At 36.6% G+C, this 17,505-nt stretch overlaps 1 protein-coding gene across 1 annotated transcript; it reads left to right on the forward strand.

Moving 5' to 3' along the window:
* Nucleotides 1-352: 352 nt before the first annotated feature.
* LOC138706730 (translation machinery-associated protein 7 homolog) lies at nucleotides 353-16,886 on the forward strand. Its single transcript, XM_069836361.1, has 3 exons — nucleotides 353-750; nucleotides 805-856; nucleotides 16,000-16,886. The coding sequence occupies exons 2-3, from the start codon at nucleotides 811-813 to the stop codon at nucleotides 16,203-16,205; spliced, it is 252 nt and encodes an 83-aa protein (XP_069692462.1). The 5' UTR covers nucleotides 353-750; nucleotides 805-810; the 3' UTR covers nucleotides 16,206-16,886.
* Nucleotides 16,887-17,505: the final 619 nt, after the last annotated feature.

Consider the following 17,505-nt stretch of genomic DNA (forward strand, 5'->3'; position numbering starts at 1 on the left):
TCTGTAGTGCAGTTTTCGTGCAAAATACCTCAAAATTAATCATAGATCAATTAGATCATAGAAATATAGGTTAAAATCTAAATTAGGGGTTTTTATTGGATTCTAGGGGAAAAATGGGAGGGTTTTCTTTAGGGATTTTTAGTCTACATACTTTGGTAACACTGCATATATATTCATTATTCAATTGTTTGTTTATTTGTACGTTTGCTATGGCGGACGGTAGAAGTGATAATGTGGAAAGCGCGGAATTTACAGTAGGAACATTAACCTTGACGAAGATAATGTCATCGCTAACAACTGTAGAAAAAAGTATTCAGTTTTGTAGGGAATATAACTTACTTCCGTCAGAAGAACCAAAGAATTGTGTGCATTGTGAAAAAAACTTGAGAGTTAGAACTTATAAACGATCCTCAAAAGTTAATTTCCCTTTCGAATTGCAATGTATTGAGTGCAAAAAGAAAACTGCAGTTACAAAGAACACGTGGTTCGATGGATGCAAATTTTCAATTTTACAAAATATTGTTCTTATATATAGTTGGCTTCAAGGAATGACATTAGAAATGACTAGTAGTGAGACTAATTTAACAATAAACACTGTTTGTGATTATTACGGTTTCTGTAGAGAGGTTTGTTATGTCGTGACAACAAACAACAGGACTCCTATCGGTGGGCAGGACGGATAGTGGAAGTCGATGAGTGTCTCGTTGTGATAAATTATAAGAAAGGCAAGCTATTACGAAGTGAACTACAACATGTATATATATATATATTTTTTTTTTGACGTACCGAAGTACATGTACATGTACATGTATGGTTATTTGGAGGGATAGAGAGAACATCTGGAAAGTGTTTTATGGTAAGGGTAAATTCAAGAGATAAAAATACGCTTGTTTCGATAATAAAACATTTCATTTTGCCAGGTAGTAGTATATATACAGACGGTTGGAAATCATATCAGGACTTAGTGAAAGAAGGTTACATTCGTGACTTGGTGACTCAGTAGAATTTGTGAAAAATGAAGGTCGTAGAGCAAGCCTGCGTACACAAAAAATTGACAGGCTATGGAAATCTATGGAAAGCACGATGAAAAAGGAGGGAAGGCCAGGGCAAAAAGATGAAATGTATGTATTTCAGTACCTTTATCTCCACAATTTACGATCATGTGGTTTGAATACTCCGTCCGAAATGCTGCCTACTTTCTTAAAAGACATTGCCAAAGTGTATCCAGGATACGGGAAACAAGTTAACTCCGAAAGTTTATACTGAGGCTGGAATAATGGAAGTAATGACGAATAAACGTAAATGGTATGTACCGGTACAAAATCGTATATAATTAAGGGGAAAAAAAGTCACGAAATATTCTTTCGAAAGTATTGATCATTATTTTGTACCAATTTCGCTGTACATAAACGAATCCAACTGGCTAGGGAATAAGTTGCAAAATAACAGTGAAATTCTGGACTGTTTTACATTAAGATATCGCTTAATTTTATAAAGGTTAACAAATGACGTCACAACATGATAGAGGTAAAAAGAATTAACTAAAAACTGTCATAATAATAAGTTGTACACAATTTTACGATATCGCATTGAAAAAAAAAAACCATCTGCTCTTACAATACGATATCGCACTGTGAAAAAGAACCCATCCAGTCTTTTTTTACAAACACAATTTCACGATATCGCATTGTAAAAGAAAAATTCGCTCTTATTTACAATAAGATATCATCAAGACAATTCCACAATATTGCATTGTAAAATAGAACCCACTCGTTATTTACACTGCGATAATATCAACAGTTTCACGATGTCGCATTCTACAAAGAGAACCATATCTGTGTTGACGTCTCTGTAGGAAATACTGCACATCCAACCAAAAAGCCAGAAACTCAACACACTAGAACAATATGAAATATACAGACAAACGAAAACACACCCCAACGATATTCTCAACACACAACTCAGTTTCAAAACACATACACTCTTTGACTCTACACTACGAACGCACCTATATAGGAAACAAGAGGCTCCAAGACCAACAACGACCAGTTCCGAAGATGACTGAAAATAGGTCGAAACATGTAAACAAGGTACGTTAAAATTTAACACAAGAAAGTTCTTACTTACTTACTTACTGGCTTTTAAGGAACCCGGAGGTTCATTGCCGCCCTCACATAAGCCCACCATTCGTCCCTATCCTGAGCAAGATTAATCCAGTCTCTACCATCATATCCCACCTCCCTCAAATCCATTTTAATTATCCTCCCATCTACGTCTCGGCCTCCCCAAAGGTCTTTTCCCCCTCTGGCCTCCCAACTAACACTCTATATGCATTTCTGGATTCGCCCATACGTGCTACATGGCCTGCCCATCTCAAACGTCTGGATTTAATGTTCGTAATTATGTCAGGTGAAGGATCCAATGCGTGCAACTCTGCGTTGTGTAACTTTCTCCATTCTCCTGTAACTTCATCCCTCTTAGCCCCAAATATTTTACTAAGAACCTTATTCTCAAACACCCTCAATCTCTGTTCCTCTCTCAAAGTGAGAGTCCAAGTTTCACAGCCATACAGAACAACCGGTAATATAACTGTTTTATAAATTCTATCTATCAGATTTTTTGACAGCAGACTAGATGACAAAAGCTTCTCAACCGAATAATAACAGGTATTTCCCATATTTATTCTGCTTTTAATTTCCTCCCGAGTGTCATTAATATTTGTTAACTGTTGCTCCAAGATATTTGAATTTTTCCACCTCTTTGAGGATAAATCTCCAATTTTTATATTTCCATTTCGCAGGGGCGTATACTGGTTAAAGGGTTTGGGCTACCGCTGACCCTATTATTACACAAAATATATCTAACAATTACTTTAATTTCAATTACTATGGTAAAACTAATAATACAAAATGATTACATTATGTTATATTATAAACTTTTTCTTTTGTAATTTCCTTGGGCTACCGCCGGTAGCCCGCAAAATACGCCCCTGCCATTTCGTACAATATTCTCGTCACGCGACATAATCATATACTTAGTCTTTTCGGGATTTACTTCCAACACTATCGCTTTACTTGCTTCAAGTAGAATTTCCGCGTTTTCCCTAATCGTTTGTGGATTTTCTCCTAACATATTCACGTCATCCGCATAGACAAGAAGCTGATGTATCCCGTTCAATTCCAAACCCTCTGTGTTATCCTGAACTTTCCTAATGGCATATTCTAGAGCGAAGTTAAACAGTAAAGGTGATAGTGCATTTCCCTGCTTTAGCCCGCAGTGAATTGGAAAAGCATCAGATAGAAACTGGCCTATACGGACTCTGCTGTAAGTTTCACTAAGACACATTTTAATTAATCGAACTAGTTTCTTGGAAATAGCAAATTCAATAAGAATATATAAAACTTCCCTCTTAACCGAGTCATACGCCATTTTGAAATCTATGAATAACTGATGTACTGTACTCTTATCATACATATTCCGAAGTGATACAGTGTTAAAAGTTGTGTAATGAAGATTTATAATTTTACTGGTTCATATATATTAAAATTGACTTTATATCTCTAGCAAATAAGTCGACCTGGTTGGCGAGTTGGTATAGCACTGGCCTTCTATTCCCGAGGTTGCGGGTTCGATCCCGGGCCAGGTCCATGGCATTTAAGTGCTTAAATGCGACAGGCTCATGTCTGTAGATTTACTAGCATGTAAAATTGTAAATGAACTCCTGCGGGACAAAATTCCGGCACATCCGGCGACGCTGATATAACCTCTACAGTTTGTCTATGGTTGCGAGCGTCGTTAAATAAGACATAACCTATAATCTATTATTAAGTACGTATTGGAATATTGTTAAATCGAAGATAATTCGATGGCGGTTTGTAAAAAAAGGAGTTATCAATTTCGTGGCTTTATGTTAATAAACGGTTATATATGATTTCTCCATCGACTCATTTCTTGGTATACGAAAAAAAAATAGTAAAAATACTGAGATAAAGTAACATATTTTATGAAATGATTGATCTTAAACATTTTTTTTTAAATTCTGATTTTGTTGATAGCGCTCTTTTTACAAAATACCATTATGTGAAAAGTGCCAAAATGATTGTTTAATTGAAAAGGATGAATGCAGTGTTTATTTAATTTAGTACATAAACAGTACATTTCTGATAAATTATTCTATTCTTTCCAGTGATTTTTACATTTTTTTCGGAAATTTGGTGTGCGTGATTGCAGTGCCATCTGTGATAATTTAATGTAATAAATTGAAAAGGCCGAAGGAGACAAGGGAGGAACGCACAGAACATCAACGTGTGGAAGTAGTTTGAGGAGATAAAGGTAATATTTTAGTTTTGATAAAAGCAGTATTAAACGTTTTCAGTTTTAAGGAATCATTGGTGTATCGAAGCATTCATTTTACCGAAATCTATTTTGAGTTTCTTTTCTAGGAAGTAATAAGTCAATCGTAGCAGTGTTGCCCATGTGTTGTCGCCATGTTACATTGGCGTTTGAGGTTATTTTGTCATTTTTATGTACTAGTTGTTTCAAAGTCTACGGATATAGTATCTATTCTGCATTCGCTTTTCAGCATTTTGATAAGCTTAATTATTTCGACAATTCGGTTTTGGCATTCCTTCTACGCATTTCGCAATGCCAACTGTAACAAAATCGTGATTGTTGTGTTTTGTTCACTTCTAATAATTACGCGGCCTAGATATTGGAATTCTAGTGCATTTTTTGACGATTTTACATTACTATTAACGTGGCAAGCTAAACAAATAATTATGTTTGCCTGTAGTTCCGAAGTGTAGAACTATGACTGCCTTGTCTCTACAAGGTGCAATAAACAGGGAATCTCCAACTCTAGCATTGAATTCCATGTAGGTAGTTAATATTTATTTAGGGCTTCCTTAACATTTTTGTTCATGGAAGCTACTCAAGACAGCGAGATATTCCGCTGAGTTCATATCATGAAGTAATGTTGGGTAATTCAACTATGACGTATAACAAAGCAGTACTTAGTCGCTAGTCACGTACACACTTCGTCCGTTAAATAACGTGATTCGTTTACCCATAATATAATAATAATAATAATAATAATAATAATTCATGTTGCATGACGATAGTACCTTAGGTTCAGTCCCCTATATACACAGGGGCCAGGGCAGCAAAATTTTGAGGAAAAAGTCTAGTAGGAAATAAATGTTTTATGTTTTACTTATCCTCTTTCTATAAGTATTCCTTGCGTGTAAGTTTCATTATGATCAGATGAATGGTTTTTGGGTTAATCGAATTAAAAAAAAATATATTTTTTCAAAATTATCTCTTGCAAAATTTAAGTTTTATGCATGACTTTTTTTACGACATATCTGATATGGTTAGAAAAGAACTTAATATACATAGGCTAATTTTAAATTTACTCATCTCTTTAAATGGAGAGAACGAAAATTTTATAAAAATATGCAACATAGTTATGTTGGTATGACTAAGGAGAGAGCAAGTGTGAGAAAACAGCTTGTAGAGTTTGTATGGAATTTAAATTCTAGAGTGTAGCCATTGAAATATGAGGTAATGTTTATGCTTCCAAGCGCTGAAACTTTCACAACATATAAATAAGAGATTGCTGATTCATTTTTTCACAAAAGGAAACGAAAATACATTTTTGGTTGAAAATGACCAAAATGTCACCTGTTTCCCCACCTAAATTGTTGTTACATTTCACTTTGTTTTACAGTTTGACTACTAAACGTCTAACTTTTGTATAAGTAAATTGGTGGGGGGGGGGGTAAATTTTTTGAACCCCTTGGCATAGCAAATACGGGCTGCTAAGTTACATTGTATTACAGCTTGTGAGTGCTTAGCTGATGATTGTTGTGGTCGGTACGATTTTTATAAATAATAAACAGTACCCGTCATAATATAAGCACATTTATTATATTCCATTAAAGTTCACTCGATAATGTTACTCTACACTTGAGAAATAATGCATATAGGGGTGTGCCATACAAGAAAGACATGTTTTATAGATTAATACTAAAGATGTTTCAAATTTCCTCTCAAGAAATCGAAGATGTAGGTCAATCTTTGTTTTTCCAGCATTGGATGAACCTCCCTTCAAAATAGACAATTTTAGTTGTGGAAAACAGACATATTGAAATCCCAGTTTTTTGTATCTGCTTCTTGGTTTGAAGGTTTTATTCTTTACCGTGTTAATATTTACTATTTATCTTGCTTGACTAGTTTCGAAGTCTTGTGCTTCATTGTCTAAAGCCTAGTGGGAATCCCGCACTATTTTCTAGTTTTCTGTTGTGGTTGGGTATTTTCATGATTGTGTCGAAAAGGGTGTGTGTTTTGAAATTGAATTGAGTCTGAATGTGTTGCGGGTGTGTTCTAGTATGTTTATAAATTTCATATTAGTCTAGGGTGTCAAGTTTCTGGTTTTTTGTATTGTATTTATTAACATTCCATGGTATTCATACATTGCTTACAGCTAAACTATGGAACAAGTCAAAAAACTTAATACTATTATAAAGTCTTAATTTATAGTCACAGTCTAGATGAAATATGTTGTTGTCTAGTGCCTTGCATTTGGCAATGAAGCCATTAGCAGATGAAATATATACAGACGAGATTTACAGTATAGTCTCCTAGTACAACACAAAGTTTTAGTACCAATTTCATGAAGTGTTATTGAATGTCATGAATTCACCTACAGAATAGAAGGCGTGAGAAATTAGGTACTTCTTTAATTTGGCCCTAAATAATTTTATGTTTTGAGTTTCATTTTTTATATCGATAGGGAGGCAATTAAAATTTTTTACTGCCATATAACGCACTCCTTTTTGATAGCATGATAGACTTGCCTATGAGTATGAAAGTCATTTTTTGACTGTATTTATGCTATGAACTGTTGAATTAGTTACAAAGTTTTCACGATTACATACGAGGAAGATTATTAAGGAAAAGATACACTGACAAGCCATGGGCATTATTTGTAGTTTTTTAAAAATAGTCCTACACGATTCCCTAGATTTGGCACCTATATTATTCTAATTACTCTTTTTTGTAATGGAAATATACTGTTACTATCTGTGGAATTTCCCCAGAATATTATTCCAAAACTCATTACCGAGTGAAAGTATGCAAAGTGTATTGTTTTTAAGGTATTGATATTTACTATCTTTTGCATAGATCTAATAGCAAAACGTGCTGAATTTAGTTTGAGGGTAATTTCTTTAATATGATTTTTCCAATTTAACACATTATCGATTTTTAAGCCAAGAAATTTGGTTGTTGTTTCTAATAGGGGTCTATTGTTAATTATTGCGCTATGATTGACTGGATGTGTAGTATTTTCATGTCGTTTGTTACTGTAGCTGTAGTTGGTGTTTGTGATGTGTTCTGCATAGATTGAATTGTTGTGTAGTTTGGTTATGGCTGTGATATGTTCTTCTTAACGTGTTTGAAATGATCTTCCAGTCTGTCCAATGTAGAAGTCGTTGCAACTGTTGCATGATAGTTTGTAAACTCCTGTTAAGTTGTATTTATTTGTGTCTCTTGTCTGTGTGTTAAGATGGTTTTATAGTGTGTTCTGTGTCCAATGTTGTGCAGTAGAATTCTGTATCCAGCAACTGTGGGACAAACCTGTGTCGGATAACTGATTTTGCCTGATAATTATTGAAAACTATGTTTATACATTATGTAAAGACATACTGGGGTCGGGTGTAGAAATTGGTTATCACTATTTTACACTAAACCTTGTTTTGAAATTAAGACTAATATTGTCTCATAAAATAAACAAAAAAATTTGCGGATTATCCATAAATAAGACAATTTATAAAGATAAAGAGTTGCACTATTTCTCATTGCATTGGAATGGCATCGTAGAAGTACATTCTTGCCATTAAAGGTTCATGCGCATTAATACGTAACAGATGACAAGCACGGAACTTTCAACATCAATTTTCAGACAATCATGGATATTAGAGGTACCGGTATATTGGACATTATCCAAACCTTTTCACGAGGCAATGAGAACACGTTAAGAACTTTACAAGATTGATAAGAAAAAGTGACAGCTATTTGGAATGGGAGAACTGTGAAGGAGACATACAGGAACATGAGCCAACATATTTCTGAACGATAACGTAAGTAATAACCTACAGTTCTATTATTTCTAATGCATACACCAAAACTGCCTAGGCCTATTGTATATAATGCAAAGTTCGTAAGCTATTTAAATAATTTATTTCTTTAAAATAAAAAATACACCCTGGACCACTGTCAGACCTTAAGGATCATCTGAGCATAAGTCTATAACTCTTCCCGAAATCATGTCGAAGTAACTCTTTTTCTTTAAAATGTCCATTCTTTTCTCTTCGATGCACTGCTGTAGCCACTGCCACAATCCTTGAAACTTGCCTATCTTTTTACGGGCTATCGTTTGTGGTCAGATACTTCCAATAAATTCTAGGAACAAATCCATAGGGCAGCTATTTCCGAAGAAAAAAATTGTTAAAGGTAAACGGTCTTTGTATTTTAAGTCGCTGGTCCATAGTAGCCTTCTGATGTATAAAGGCCACTTACCCCTTTCGCCTATTACATCTTGTATTTCTATATAAGTTTTGTGCCATTGCTGCTCATTTTGAACAATTACAATCACTGAGATAGCCTATATCGATTCACTTAATCGAAACCATAGTGCAGTTTATTCACGATGCGGAAGGAAGAAAATAGTTCCATCAATTTTGTGAGACACATGTAACTTAATTTAAATAAAACACATTTCTTATTTTCACTTTCAATTAAACTAGGCTACTTTTTTTTCAGCTTTTCAATAAAAGAAGATTGTTTCGTAGAACACACAAGCAGTCGGTAGAATTATACACAAGACCTATGACTCATTCCAGTGCATTGAGAAATAGTGCAACTCATTTTTCTTTATAGATTGTCTTATTTGTGGATAATCCGCAAATTTTTTTGTTGATTAATTATCACAGTCTTAATTTCAAAACAAGGTTTAGTGTAAAATAGTGATAACCAATTTCTATGCCGGACCCACATACTGTACTGCACAAGTGCAAATTACTCACCATAAGATCTTAATGAAATTGAGTGAAGAATTTTACAAAATTGATGCCATTGACAGTTCATAGCCGGCAACTGTAAAACTGTATTTGGCAACCTTGCTCAAGTTTTTGAAAATGGCTACCTACAATCTGTTTATACATGTGTCTCTTGTTACATGCCTAATAATTTAGGACTAATTTTTGAGTGCTGAAATATTCTGAATTGTGATCTTCTGTGCTCTAACTCCATCATAAGGCTCATGTGCTAGAACATTGAATTCTCCTCTAACTTATGTTTATTCCTGAAATGTGGGATGTTAGCATTTTGTTAGACATGTGACATATGCTATTGTCTGCATTTACTGTGTTGACTTTGAAATCAAACAAGAAATGAAAATATGTGAAAGATGTAAGAAAGACTCAGTGAATTCAAAACCCCCCCAAAAAAAAAAAAAATCTCTGTGTACAGGATGAAGGTGATGTTCTGTTCGTAGCAAATATCAAAACTAAAGTTAATGAGTTAACAAATTATTTAATGAACACATCCAACTTGTTACTTTTCTTAAAGCCATTAAAGATGCTTTACTGTTTTTTTTCTGATATACTGACCAGTCTGTTTGTCTTACAACCGACACACACGAGAGTATTTTTATACTCTTGACAGAAGCTAATAGGTATGAACAGGTAATCAGAGCAAAATGAATCGCTCAACAATAACGCAATCTATGTTTCACCTTCCCTGATCTTAGCAAACATTCATTGCTTATGTATTGTAAACTATATGCATACTGGCGATAAAAACAAGGTAACATATGGAAATAAAATGGCTGTAGTCTTCGAAAAAAATTTAATATTATTGATGACAAAGTGATTAACAATTCTTCTAGATATTAAATATTTTACAAATTACATTTGTATATATTGGAGTGTAGGCTTTCACGGCCGGCGTCAATAGTAGAAAAGTTTTCCGGGCTGTGAGGCCGTGGTCTGTTGGTTGTGAGACCAAACGTTTCGTTCACTGCTGCGGTGAACATCTTCAGTGGTGTCTATTGCTGGTGCGGCTGGTTCTACTGCGCGTGCCGATTACAGTCTGTGCTGGCTGCATCGTTGTATATATAGTGCGGGAGGGGGGGGCCAGCGCAGACTGTAATCGGCACGCGCATTAGAACCAGCCGCACCAGCAATAGACACCACTGAAGATGTTCACCGCAGCAGTGAACGAAACGTTTGGTCTCACAACCAACAGACCACGGCCTCATAGCCCGGAAAACTTTTCTACTACATTTGTATAGTTTTACTTGAGGTTTGTGGTCCAGCAGAAATGCTGTTCCAGCCAAGTTGTAGGATTTATCCTGCTCTATATATATCAAAGTTACCCAGCTAATTTTAAATGTAGTGGTTCATTGTAAATGCCTATTTTGTGATCTCACCATAAGTGTTTCAATTCTGTTGAAGACTCGGAATGCCTGATATATGTCAGGATCATGTATAGTTTAGAGACTGTTCATTTTCAAGGTCTGTTTATTTTGTGTAATTAGTTACAAAATGTTTCTTTTCACTTTGTATTTAGGCCTACAGGGTTTAAAATTCACTGAATTTAGGCTGATTGGCACATACGTAATAGATAATGGTGTGGTTTGTTCATATTATGTTTGTGCACTTTTTTTGTGGACCTTTATACTTGGCCTAACTATTTACCAGATTTTCACCCTCATTCCATTACTATGTTATATGTTCATAGATTCCTTTGTTTATAATATAATTCATTGATCTGTCCCAATATTTTGGGTTTGCCCTGCGACACAATAAAATTTAAAATGAAAAATTATATAAACAGGTTTCAGACAAAATTGATTAAGACATAAGAAAAAAAATGGAACCAAATATAATTTAAATTGAATGTACACCATAAAGATGCTGACGAAATATCACTACAGAAAATTTTATTATGGTGGTGATGATGGCATCTTGAAGATCTCTCGTCAGCTTGTATTTTTCCCTCCACTTTACAAAGGCTTTCGGAATGGTGCCTCTCGCTCTGAAGAAGAGACCGGTAACTGTGATTTTTTTCTATGTTGTATTTTGCCGATAGGTACAGAATTGTGGGCTCGTAGATTCTTTTTCTCTTCGTTCACTTCAGATGGTTGAGTGGCTGAGATTTCAAATCTGATTGTAGGATCAATTATTTCGATTGTCTGTTTATTTCTATTCATAGCAATGATACCAATCTTACAATTGTCTAGTTTACATTATTAACTTGTTTTCTGTAGTTATATTTACCTATTTAAAATTTTATTTGAAAAATTTGTCAACAAATAATTCAGGAGAACAGTTATGGTGACTGGCGAGACTCAAACCAATACTGGCTTAATAGGCATCTGAAATATTTATGGAAAAGCACGACAGATAGTCATATGATTATTAAAATGTATATGATATCCTAGACCAACAGTCATCAGCACATTGCACCCTTGGACTACCTTCTCTTACCTGCAGATAAGAGATGTGCTGGCAGGTATGCTTTCTCCCTCTCCCTTCTGCACAACAGTGCATATTCCGATACACTCCTTACGTGTTACCCATTTCAGCGAGTGCTGAATGACCACTGTCCTAGACCTTTCACTTTACAGTGAAACACCATAAAGCAACAATACAATGCTAATTTGCTACCGGTAGCTACAAATTGGTTAATTGATTGGAATAGCTTCATAATACCTCGAAAGTATGTTGTTACTGTGTTGCTGAATTATTTATTTTTCATATAAGAAACAACCTTTTATGTATGGATTTATTATTTACCCCTGTACTACCAATAAAAAACATGTATGCTTTAAATTAATTTAAATGGCAAAGTCTTTGTAGCTACAGTAGAACTTGGTTATAACGACATCCAAGGGACCTTGAAAATTATGTTATAAATGAGTGTCGTAGTAACCGAGATTCATATTGTCAGTCTAGTGAAGTGGAAAATGAAAAATAATAAACATAATTAGGCTTATTTTAGATTTATGTATTCACTTTTAAGCATACCATGAAAATAAAATACACGCACAATTATAAATACAGTATTCTGTATTAAAACAGTTTGTTCATTACTCACCAAACTTATTTACTGAGGAGTGAAGTAATCAGTCATTTTACTCTGTTGTCTCCTACTTGCCCAATATACACTTTCTAAATTAAATTCTATGTTCATTATTTCAGTTGCAATTTCACTGTTCCTTCTCCTAGCTTCATAGAAATGTTCACAATTCTAATGGCTTCTAAAGTGTCACTCACTTTGTTTAGTGGCCATACTGCGTTAAAATGCGTGCACGTAGTGAAAACTTCCTGTCGAAACTGACCGCATGCAGATACCATGAATTCCGATGGGTTACAATGGGATGGGGAATCCGCCTGCATTCCAGAGGTCTATGATAGAAGGGAACAGTAAAGGATTTGCTAGATTTCAGCAAAATAGTTCTTAAAATACTTTGGTTCTTAGAAAATTGTATTCCAAACTGAGGTTGAAAATGACGTTATATGCGAGGTAGACGCATATACGTTTGTCGTATTAAGCAAGATAGAAAAGCATATGTTTTATGGGGAATTAGTTGGGACCACAGAATACGAGGCCTGTCTAAAAAGTATCCGACCTTAAATTTTCCCGCGCAAAGTAGTGATTCTAAGGCGGCGCCACTGTGCACGGTGGAAGGAGGAACCGTAATGTGCATGCTTGAATTTTTTCACCGCATTCGCTTGTGCCAGTCACTGGCTGGTGGTCGCCAAGTAAGGTGCTGTTCTAAGTGTTTGTCGGATTTAGTTTTCTCGCAAGATGACTGAACGAATTGAGCAAAGATACTGCATCAAATTTTGTCAAAAGCTTGGTGATTCTCGAAGTCAAACAATTCGTAAGATTCAGCAGGTGTTTGGGGAAGATGCGATGGGTGTAACACAAATTAAGGAGTGGTTCAACCGATTCAAAGATGGCCGCACATCAGCGGAGAGTGAGCAGCGTTGTGGCAGGCCCCAAACTGCTCTGAGTGCAGCTGTTGTTGAGAGGGTGCGAAATTTGGTGATGGCAGATCGTCGTTTGACCGTGCGGGAGATTGCCGAACTGGTTGGAGTGAGTAAAGATTCTGCACATGCAATTTTGCGTGATGATTTGAACATGAACCGAGTGGCTGCGAAATTCGTGCCCAAGTTGTTGTCCCCGGAACAAAAAGACCTCCGTCGTGACGTTGCACAGGACCTTCTGGACACCGCCAACACTGATCCTGGGTTTCTGAACACCGTGATAACTGCAGATGAGTCATGGGTGTACGAGTACGACCCAGAAACAAAAAGACAGTCGTCGCAATGGAAGCATCCCGAGTCTCCAAGGCCGAAGAAAGCGCGGCAGGTGCGAAGCAAAATCAAGGTGATGCCGACTGTTTTCTTTGATGTCCGTGGAATTGTGCATCACGAATACGCACCGGAAGGACAAACGGTGACAAAGGAGTACTATCACGATGTTCTCCGGCGACTCCGTGATGCAGTTCAGCGCAAAAGACCAGACACGTGGACGGCGAACAACTGGCACTTGCATCACGACAACGCCCCCGCACATTCATCCCAATTGATCCACACTTTCTTGGCCAAACATGGAATTACAACCGTTCGCCAACCTCCCTACTCTCCAGACCTGGCTCCTTGCGACTTCTGGTTGTTTCCAGAATTGAAGACACCACTGAAAGGATCCCGTTTTGAGAGTAGAGAAGAGATAATGCAGAACGCGACGACGGAGCTGAACACCATTCCAAAAGAAGACTTCCAGAGGTGTCTCCAGCAGTGGAAGGATCGGTGGGCTAAGTGTGTGCAAGCACAAGAGGCCTACTTTGAAGGGAATTAGGGTCCCAACCCGGTCAGGTATTTGAATTATTTTTTCTGGCTAAAGGTCGGATACTTTTTAGACAGGCCTCGTATTTGACATTATAAGCAAGGTGTCGCACAAAACGAGGTCGCTATAACCAAGTTCTACTGTATATTAAAATTACTTATGTGGTGTTCTGAAACTCAAACCACCATTTGGAATTTCTTAATAAATTACATACATCAATACTCTGAACCTTTATCGTATCCGATTACCTTTGTCTAAATTAATATCGAAAATGTACAGTGACAGCAAAACCAAAGCACTATTTTGTCCAATATCACTCTTTTTCATCTCCTCTCAGTGTTGCCAAGCATATGAATCCTTCGGCTTGTAACTGAAGGTGGCTCTGCTGTTGCCCTCATAAAATATGTCTTCTTAACATGTTTTTATTTTAGTAAAATGAAATTTAATGTTTTCGAAATTTTCAAAAATAAAAATTTCGACCTTCTATTAGAGATGTATTTTGCATGAAATTAAAGCCCATTCAGTGAGCTTTAAAGTGAATCTTAGATGAGGACCTAACATTAACAGTTTCAAAAATACTGAACATTTTATAAACCTTTTTCACAGAAAAATAGGCTTCCTTTTTCCTGATTTTTAGAAATTAATTTCAGAACAACTGTCACCTCAAAAAATTAAAATTATATACATGGAGATAACATTTTGAAATACTTTTCGAGATTAATAAAGGACAGATTTTTTTTTTATATCTCCAGGACCCAAACATATTACTACAGTGACTTCCCCCCCCCCCTCCGAAAAATGTTGTTTTCTAATGCCATGCGTTCGACAATAAAGTCATTTGACCTCTTGCACTCCAATATTTTTTCAAAGATATTATCATGGTCAGCCAATGAAGCACAGATTTTGAGGTGTTTCGAATCCATTTCTTGGTTTGAGTTGCACAATGGGCAGTTAGGGGACTGATATATTCCAATTCTGTTGTTGTTGTTTTCTAATGCCAGGCGTTTGACAATAAAGTCATTTGACATCTTGCACGCCAATAGTTTTCAAAGATATTATCATGGTCAGCCACTGAAGCACAGATTTTTTAGGTGTTCCGAATCCATTTCTTGGTTTGAGTTGCACAGTGGGCAGTTAGGGGACTGATATATTCCAATTTTATGCAGGTGTTTGGCCAAACAATCATGGCCTGTTGCCAATCTAAATGCAGCTACAGACGACTTTCGTGATAAATCGGGAATTAACTGTGGATTATGATGCAGAGAGTTCCATTTTTTCCCTTGAGATTGTGTTACCAAATTTTGTTTGTTGAAGTCTAAGTATGTAGATTTAATAAATCTCTTCACAGAGTAATACGTAGATTTAGTAACAGGTCTGTAAGTAGCAGTGCTGCCCTTCTTTGCTAAAGCATCCGCATTCTCATTTCCCAGGATTGGGAGATCTTGTTAATCACCAGCTTCCCCTCCTTAAGCCACTGGAGGACAATTTTAGTGCCATAGCAGGTCAGCACTAGGAACAGAAAAGTAGAAAGAGGAGGAAGGGAAGTGAAATGAACCCCTAGGCCTTGAATGCTCTAATGCCGTCAGGGTCAAAGAAAGTAAGAGTTCAGTCAGAGGGCTGGATAGGAAAGGGTAAAGAGGGAATTAGGTATTGAATAGAGGAAAATTATACCAAATTCAGTCATTAACTCATCAAGCTGACCAGTACTAATTGATGAGTAGCCCCTCCCTTTAGTTCAGCTTGTAAAATTATGCTTACTAACAGCTGCACCACGGGAAGGTAAGGATGGGACATTGGGTATTTGTCCAGGTTGGTTCCTTAAAGCCTTCAGTGGGAAGGATTAATGGCTCTCCCCTCTGTATCCAACAGATACCCTTTTGCAGCCCTCCCGAAAAATGTTTGAACTTGCATCCACAAAAATATTGTTTCGTAAACAGGATGCCCTAAACGTTTGAGAAGCATTACATTCTTGAAGCTCTACATGAGATCTTATGATAGTTTCTATTAGCGAGCCCCCCATGTTAGGTTAAACCATTGCACATAAATACAAGGCTCACTAACTTGTTTTGTTTATCACAGGCACCATAACAATGTCCGGAAGGGAAGGAGGCAAGAAGAAGCCACTGAAAGCTCCCAAGAAGAAGGAGCAGGACTTGGATGAGCAGGATGCTGCCCATAAACAGAAAATGAAGGAGCAAGAGAAGGCTCTCCAAGAAGCTAAAGCAAAGGCTGCACAGAAAGGACCCCTTGTTGGCGGGGGCATCAAGAAATCCGGCAAGAAGTGACATGTATTATACTTGTATTATGTTCGTGTGTTGTAAGACATTCCACCAGGCACCTGGTGTCGGTTCACAAATACAGCCTGTGCCTTCGTAACTGCTCTTTTTTCTTTCTTTCGAATCCCTCCTCCAGGCACATACAAGAGCTTTGTTGATTTACTATTGGGAGCAGAAGAGATTGCAAGTTTTAGCTTAGTTGTAAAAGAGCTGTTGAATTCATCAACAATCTTGACAGTCTTTGTTTGCTCACTAGTATTCATTTTGCAGTAGCTTTGCTTTGTTTATATCAGCTATGTTATACACACAGTCTTCAAGTGTGCTTTTGATTACGCAGAGATATTCTGTTCTTAAAATAAGTTTATTGGCGAATGTTATCCGAATCTCTTGTAGCTTTACTGTATTAATGTTCATTACAAGCAGGTGAATATCTTAAAACTTGCAGTCTGTTCTGCTTCTAGTAGCAGATGATATGTCTGTAATTCTCAAGCACTGTGTCATATTTTGTGATCTCGTACTGAGGGTTCATTTACATAATTTACGAAATTTAATGTAAGGAAGTTCAGTGCTTACGTTTCGAAAGTATCTAAATGGGCGTGTGCACACACATTTAACATAATCTTACCTTGCCATACTTGTTTAAATTGCGTGTTTATGGTAAATAAAATCAAACGTTGTTGTATCAAACTACATTACTACTACTACTGCTGCTCATGCTCCCACCTTATCATTCCTGATATGTGTGATTTGTTGGTTGAATATCGAATATTTACTCCATGTTATATCCGTCTTCCTCAGCAACATCTCTGGAGAGTCCAGTTCCCTTCCAGAACATCTTCTGAAGGATATCAACAGTTCCAAATAGCACAATATCTTGTACTTCCCATATTTTTCCATGTCTTTATAGGTTTCATGAGCTTTGCACTCCACATTGAGCTCATCTCAGCGACAAGATTATTTTTTTTATTTATTATTATTATTATTATTATTATTATTATTATTATTATTATTGTTATTATTATTGTGGTGATGGTGGGCCGGGTGGCTCAGTTGGTAGAGCAGTTGGCTACGGACTGGAAGGTCCGGGGTTCAATCCCAGGTGGTGAAAGGATTTTCTCGTTACCAAACTTCTAGAACGGCTCCGAGGTTCACTCAGCCTTCTATAAAATTGAGTACCAGGTCTTTCCCGGCGGTAAAAGGCAGTCAGAGTGTGGTGCCGACCACACCACCTCATTCTAGTGCCGAGGTCATGGAGAGCATGTGGCTCTACCTTCATGGCCCCCCAAGTACCTTCATGGCATGTGACGGG

Source organism: Periplaneta americana, chromosome 9, assembly GCF_040183065.1.
Source record: "Periplaneta americana isolate PAMFEO1 chromosome 9, P.americana_PAMFEO1_priV1, whole genome shotgun sequence".
Classification (NCBI taxonomy): Eukaryota; Metazoa; Arthropoda; class Insecta; order Blattodea; family Blattidae; genus Periplaneta; species Periplaneta americana.